This window comes from Montipora foliosa, chromosome 6 (genome assembly GCF_036669935.1).
Source record: "Montipora foliosa isolate CH-2021 chromosome 6, ASM3666993v2, whole genome shotgun sequence".
NCBI classification, from domain to species: Eukaryota; Metazoa; Cnidaria; class Anthozoa; order Scleractinia; family Acroporidae; genus Montipora; species Montipora foliosa.
The window spans coordinates 60940196-60947911 of NC_090874.1; the positions used below are offsets into that span (position 1 = coordinate 60940196).

The 7716-nt window shown below is 39.5% G+C and overlaps 2 protein-coding genes across 2 annotated transcripts in view; one reads left to right on the forward strand and one right to left on the reverse strand.

Moving 5' to 3' along the window:
- LOC138008029 (growth arrest-specific protein 2-like) overlaps window positions 1-4991 on the forward strand; it is a 23434-nt gene extending 18443 nt beyond the window's left edge. Inside the window, exon 5 of the mRNA XM_068855202.1 lies at window positions 4742-4991. The gene's annotated coding sequence lies outside the window, so the exon portion shown is untranslated. The remainder of the gene's footprint in view (window positions 1-4741) is intronic.
- Window positions 3851-7172, reverse strand: LOC138008031 (small VCP/p97-interacting protein-like). The gene is made up of 4 exons (XM_068855205.1): window positions 7033-7172; window positions 5860-5910; window positions 5151-5261; window positions 3851-3935 (listed from the first exon to the last, which is right to left on the reverse strand). Exons 1-4 carry the CDS (start codon window positions 7087-7089, stop codon window positions 3921-3923), a joined length of 234 nt encoding a protein of 77 aa, XP_068711306.1. The 5' UTR covers window positions 7090-7172; the 3' UTR covers window positions 3851-3920.
- Window positions 7173-7716: the final 544 nt, after the last annotated feature.

A 7716-nucleotide genomic window follows, 5' to 3' on the forward strand; every position in this document is an offset into this window, starting at 1 on the left:
CTACTGGGCCTTCTATTCCTCTGTGCCCACTGTTCCTCTAGGACCGGTCTTCACTAGTAAGTGACGCCACTAGTGCGTCTTACACCGCACATAAGCCCAAAAAGAACCATCGCGAAAATCGAAAGGCGTTCCTTGCAGTGGCGCAAAGGCTTCATCTGGATGTGTAAGCAAACATGAAGTGTATCATGTACCCTCGCCTCAGTAGCCTAGTCGGAGCCAAGGCCTTTGTCTGAGTCTGAAAATGGTATCACATTTCTCGTGGAAATCACGTTGTTCTTGCACTTGCTTACAACGAAAAAGACGTGAAACAGCTGAGCAAATCACAACAAATTAAAAGTGGTAAAACACAGGACAGGTCGCAGATCAGATAAAATTAAAAAGCTTCCTCTCCCCTCTACCACCACTACCCCACCCCCTCCCCCCCCCCTCCCAACCCGGGCCCTCTCCATGGTACGGCCCTGTTGGACAAGCCCTGTTGGACAAGTTGTGATTTTATCAACTGTTTGAAAATTGAGTAAATAATACTCAGACGCTTTTACGCTATGCAACATATCTCAGTACACTTGTTAGGAATAGATGGTATTGTGCTTCGGACAAAGAAAGTGAAATTTATTGCTTTTGAAATGGTGTTTCCAATGTTCATTTTCAAGTTAATGTTATTTTATTTCAGTATGTTCAGTGGTTTATTTTTTATCCAACCGATTTCGTTAATCTATTTCTTTTCAGTGTGTTCAGTTGTTTACTTCTTTGTCTAACGGATTTTTTTTATCAATTTTTTTTTCTCCGACCGTGACACGTGTTTTTTTAAATTATTATTGTAATCAGCGTATGCTCTCTCGATAAGCACACTGTGCTCTTAGAGGAAATATTGAAATAAATATTGTTAGTACCGGTATTTTGATAGTTTGTGAGTCAGTGCTATCAAGGAAACCTTCGCAGGAGCATAACCAGGATCAAGCTGAAAAGGTCTGGTTCCGCGACGGGTTCATAGGCGCCTATGGACCCGTCGCGGACGGAACGGATAAAAGTTCACTGTTTCTTTGTAAAAACTGTTGGAACCGTTCCAGTTTTTGTCGGGCCCGTGCCGTTTTTGCTCTGTCGTGTAAACGCCCCTCTAGATAGGCGCCTATGGTCCCGTAGCGGAACGGATAAAAGTTCACTGTTTCTTTACAAAAATGATTGGAACCGTTCTACTTTTTATCGGACCCGTGCCATTTTTCCTTTGTCGTGTAAACGCGCCTTAAAAGAATGCGCTGTTGGAAGATGCTTGTTCACCGGCTTGGAACAGACTTGACGCATAGAGAAGGAAAAGAACTGGTCCTAGGCAGCTTCCTTGTGGGACACTGCGATCAAGTTGGTAAGGTTTGGAGATCTCTTCTTCAAGAACAACATGCTGTTGCCGCTTACAAAGGAAGGACTTGATCCACTCCTTAGCATTGCCAATGATACCGAAATCATTTTCCAGAATGTCCAGCAAGATCGTGTGGTCAATGGTATCAAAGGCAGTGCTTAAATCTAGGTGGATAAGTAGAGTGACCTCCTGCCTGTCCATGCTCATCAGTATATCGCTCTGGACTCTCAAAACAGCAGTTTCTGTTAAAACTTGCGGTATGCAGACTGATTTGTTAGTAGTAGATCTTTGGACTCAGTGTGCGAATAACTTATTAACAGCTGCTTTCTCTGTTGTCTTGGACACAAAAGAGAGATCGCCAACTGGTCGAAAATTCGCAAACTCTGCATCAAGTCCAGAACGTTTCAACAGAGGGTTGACACGTGCTAGCGCGCACATGCAGACTCGTTTTGACAAGTTGTCAAAATGAAGGTTCCGTTCCGATGGATTATCCTGAAATGTTATACCAAGTAATTCCAACCTACTTTTAGTTAGTTATGGTTTTGAACTTCGTCCTAGCACTATCATTTCCCAGGTTTTGGTTAAATTTAGTTTCATTCTATTCCTCTCTGCCCCGTTCTTGACGTTAGATTATCGTAATTGATTAGATTACATTATCAAAATTAATTTGAAGAAACGCACGCGTATCAAGAAAAATTTGCGCCACCGGGGCTCGCATTTGGTTGGCCACCTGCGACTTTCTTTCATCATTGACCAATCAGAAGGCTTGGTTTGTTACCTCTTTTGCGCTGAAGTTACTTATTTCCTGCACTGTGTTACCTGGAAAAAGCACTTATCTTAGCCAATCAGAATAGAGAAAAAATTTAAGGTATATTTTAGCAAATAAATGATTAACCAAGGGATCGTGTATTTCGGAGAAGGGAAGGGGAGGTCAAACAAATTTTTCTTAACGCGAAGAAATTCCCCATGCGTTCAGCGTTAAAAAGGGGGGACGTTTCTTTTGGGAAATGCCACGTTTGATTCTGTATCAAAGAACACACATTTCAAAAGTAACGCAAATGTAATTGCTGTTCGTTTGCCCATCCGATAGAGCGGTTTTCAATTGAGTGTCGAAAGTCATTAGGGAATTGCTTTTGCATTACTTCACTCAGTGATTGGCTCAAAGTTCTCGCGCCATTTTTTAAGACCAATCAGAAGTGAAACTAAAACCAATCGTGGCTTGCGCGTGCACATTTTCCCGCGCTTTGTGTCGGCTTCGAGTAATTACTTACAGTTTTGATTGGTTTACTGGATTGTGTCCGTCCTTTTGATTAGCCAAAGTAATTACTTTGGTTTTGGTTTTACGACACTCGATTGAAACTCGCTCTATCAGTCTTAACTCATGCTCGTATTGCAACAACCAGTCATACAGTGCGCCTTGCTTTGAATGTTACGTTTATTGTTGTCACGAATACGAAAGAAAGACACTTGTTCAACCCCGAAATTTCCACAACATCTTTACACGGGTCTAACTACTATGAGATACTTCTAATTTGATTTATAACTTGCTCATTATGGTAAAACTAGTAAAAAGACTTATGACAGGCCCACGACATCATTTACGATTGTTGTGTACGTCAGAAAAAATGTCGTAGCATTTTAAAACATGTTTTAAAATGCTGCGGCAATCGTAAGTCATGTCGTAGGCCTGTCGTGAGCTTGTCGCATGCGACAAAAATTGTACCGTGTAAATCGGCCCTTATGAGTACATAACACCATTACAAGGGGTTGTCACCATGCTTGTTCATGAGAAAATAGCCATTCCTAGACAGATCTTGCTTGGCATCAAAGACAAACAAACAAGGATGTAATAAATTATGCACAGTAAGGTTGAGAAATGCAAAACCTGGGAATCACCAAGTAAATTCTCTTATCTAACATGAGATATAAGAAACATTTATCAAGTAGAACTAGTGTTACTTATGAAAAGGCTGTTGGAAGATGAAAATAACTATTATAATTCCACCAGATCTGTTTTGGCTGGTTAAGAAGTGGCTTCCCAAATAATTAGCTTAGTATATACTCAACAGAATATTGCATTTCTGATTGGTCAATGACAAAATGCATATTAACAAAATGCATATTAACAGGTTCTACGGAAGGTGCTATCAAAACAGCAATGGAGATTGAAAATTTTGTTGAACTTGATTTTGTGAATTATGGTCACTTGCAATGTTTTGAAAGTTCTCAAAATTGCACAAGCCCTTCATGTACTTGTATTCATGCAATTTTATTTACATAATGGGAGTGAATTCATGACTGAAAGCTGAATAACTACTGGCCAAAATCCTGTGACATGGGTGTTACAGGACTGCCAACCTTTGTATTTTTACCAAGAAAAAATTTGAATTCAGCAAGAATTTCCTTGAGGCAATCAATATTTGACTGTTCAAGGATCTATGAACACTAACTCTAATCCAATTGCAGGTAAGTCTGTGGGCATAGATGGCATTTTTATCACATGATAAGATGTGTTCATTTAAAAAGTAACTACTGTGTAGACAAAAACAATTTCTGCTCCCATCCTGTTTCATCCAACAGTCCACTGCAAACATAAATGATTACTGATTAGGAATAATCACTTTATTTCAATATACATGTAAGGTTACGCAGTTATAAAGGCCTTGGCAAACATCTTTAACATTTGCTTCAATATCCAATCGATGAGCAATGTCGAAACCGTTTGCTGCTCCCTTTCAATTATGTTGAAACATGACTGTTTAATCAAAGTTGAATCAATGTTGAATCAGTGTTTAATTAAAAGAGTTTAAACTTTGCTTCAACAACAATTCAACATTTCTTTTGTTTTCGCGAATGTTGAATGAAGTTGAAGCCCCCCTCTTTCGACATTGTTGGGTATGTACCTGGCTGTGCTTACTAATCAGTCTCTCAATGATAGAGGACTGAGCATAATTTTTTTGAGTTAGAGAGTAGAACAAAGCATGTGAAATGGCTTGACCTCAACGATTTGGCTTATGCCCTGCAAACTTGCTGAGACCTTATAAAAAACATCAAGGTACACTATACAGTTCTATACAGTCATGTAGCTGATGCAACTCCAAAAAGGAGATTGCCAGCCAATGTTGTCTTGAGGTCAACAATACTATACCTGCCAAGTGTCATGTGCCTAAGGCATGATTGTCAAGCCTGCGGACCAAAAACCTCTATGTCATGCCTATACACACCTAGGTTCCAATTTTTCACGCCTGGTAGAAACGCTAGAGTCATTACAGCATTGACCGACACATTTTTAAAAATAATTATATTAAGTTATTAAAGAAACTGAAACCAATGAGAGAAAATAAAGGTCCATGTGAATAATCGACTTTCTCCAAATTCTCTTATTTTCAGTAGGGAAAGTCACTGGAGATGAGATGAGAAGTTGTAGGACTATTTCCCATTTCCGGTAGTGGTACTAAATTTGGTTGTGGTTCCATGCAACCACAAGCTATGACTTGTATTATCTTATAAAGTATTCAAAGCATCAATCAATGTACTGGCTCAACGAAAGTCTTTGGAACATCTTCAGAAGTCTTCGGACATCTTCGGATATCATCGGAGCCCTACAAATAACCCTGGCACTCACAGGAGAAATTAAAATGTCAAGCCTATAAATTAAATTAAGTTTGCAGGTATACAGCACCTGACTTTCATTAACTGAGAACTGTTCCCCATTTGTAAGAAAATATTAACTTAAAATAATTATTCTTTTCTTATAAAATTATCATTACAATTATTAATAATAAAAATTTCTTATGACCTTCAATCCCCCTTCAGATGGACCCTGCTTCAAGGCCTCTTTCTCAGCATCTTCTTTTCTCTTCTGCTGTTGCTTAAGTCTTTCTGGATCCTTTACCCCACGACCCTCAGACTGTTAAAAAACAAGCAGTATGGTATTAAATCTATTCCTCACAATTAAAAGATGCTCAGGGTCCTTAAGAGATCTGCATGTATGTCTCTACAACAAATAAAAGCAAGCTCCACTTTGCAAGAATGCATGCTTTCCATACTGTCTGTCCCCAACTTTTGAAGACCCTTTTTGTAAGCCAATAGCTCACAAATGCAATATCTCTTCCTTTAAACTCTTCCAGCTCGTCCAAACATGTGTTTTAAGGCTGTTCGCGACTTCTGGGCCAGAAAAAAATATTATTTGAAACCTGACTCTTCTGGTTCAATTTTCCCCACCCGACACAGGCAACGGTCAAATCCCCCACTTCCTGGATGGGCACAGAGGATAGTCAAATGCCCGGGGTTTGCCCGGGAAGGGGGTGGGGGGGTTGTTGAAGTTTCAATTTGATCAGTGCATAACAATTAACTATTTGTAAGTTCGACAGAATTAAGACAACAAAAGACTAACTGTAAAATTTTCAACTCAAATCTACTTCATTTTTTCCCCATCACTAACTAACACCGTAATTTACCCCTAAAAAGGGAAAACATTCAGACTGCCATAGAGAGATTTTTTATACCTGTTGCTGCCGTCTCAATGCTGCTTCTTCTTGTTGTCTTCTTCTAGTTTCCTTAAGTGTGTTATAGAAAAAGAACGTCTAAGCCTAAGGACATGGCACCAATTGGAATGTCATAATGATTACAATCATTAATATGCCAAATTTAAACCACTAAATTTCAACTACTTTTCTCGAACATAACATATCTGGTATTAACAACTGTAACCACACTATAATTATTGCATATTCAAAACCACTGTGATTTCTTTCAAACACAAATTAACAACACTATCTGAATTAACAAACAAACATGCAAAATTATATGCCAGCATCATTGTTCTAAATATTAATGCGCCAATCAAATCGAAACTTCAACATTCCCCCTTCCCGGGCAAACCCCGGGCATTTGACTATCTTCTGTGCCCGGGTAGTGGGGAATTTGACCTTTGCCTGCGTGGGGTGGGGAAAATTGAAAATTGAACCGGCAGTGTCTGGTTTCAAATGATTTTTTTTTCGGGCGCCGAACTCGCTAACATCTATAAAACACGTGTTTGGACGAAAGGAAGAGTTAAATTAAAGAAGAGATGTAGCACTTGAGAGCGATTGGCTTACAAAAAAGGTCTTCAAAAGGTCTTTATTAAAGACGGAAGGAGCCGACGACGATTGTTCTTTAGTAGGGTATGACAGACAAATCCGACGATAGGGGGACGGGAATTTGAACGATCTAATCTTCAAAAGTTTAAATGCCCGGGCGGGGGATGTTGAAGTTTCGAGCTGATCTGCGCATAAGCTTATACTAGCAGGATGAAGGATGTGCAATGAAGGCAAACCTTATTCACGCATGATTTTGCTCCAACAAGTCTCCTCTGACTCCAAGCAATTCAGTTTTTTCCCTTGTAAATTACCGGTAATGTAAACGGAAACAATAACATTTTGAAATCGTTTCAATATTATGGTTGACACGTTCGATGATCATAGTACTTTTGGTCTTCATAGTTTTCCGAGCGAAACACAGCTGCCTTGCATTAATTGTTTCAGTGATGTTAATTTTCCTTGGTTTAATTTTATTTATCCTCGTACCTTTCAGATTTCTGCTAGGATGGTTGAGGAAAACTTAACCTTGATCGACAAGCTAGCCTCCGTTCAAACTCAGTTTTCATAGGCACAGTGAAAATAAAGCTCAAATTTACTCACCGGGTCTGGATTTTCAACTTCGGGTTGTGGACTCAAGCAATCCAGACAACTGCCCATTATTTCAACAGATAAAATGCAAACTGTTCAATCGAAGACAAAAACAACCATCGCGAAAATCGAAAGGCGTTCCTTGCAGTGGCGCAAAGGCTTCATGTGGTTGTGTAAGCAAACATGAAGTGTATCACCTCGCCTCAGTAGCCCAGACGGACACAGGCAGGTTTGTCTGAGTCTGAAAATGGTATCACATTTCTCGTGGAAATCATCTTGTTCTTGTACTTGCTTACAACGAAAAAGACGTGAAACAGCTGAGCAAATCACAGCAAAAGTGGTAAAACACAGGACAGGTCGCAGATCAGATAAAATTAAAAAGCTTCCTCTCCCCTCTACCACTACTACCCCACCCCCCTCCCCCCCCCCGGCCCCTGTCCACGGCCCCTCTCCATGCTACGGCCCTGTTGGACAAGTTGTGATTTTATCAACTGTTTGAAAATTGAGTAAATAATACTCAGACGCTTTTACGTTATACAACATATCTCAGTACTCTTGTTAGGAATAGATCATGTATTGTGCTTCGGACAAAAAAGGTGAAATTTATTGCTTTTGAAATGGTGTTTCCAATGTTCATTTTCAAGTTAATGTTACTTTATTTCAGTATGTTCAGTGGTATATAAATATAAATATAAA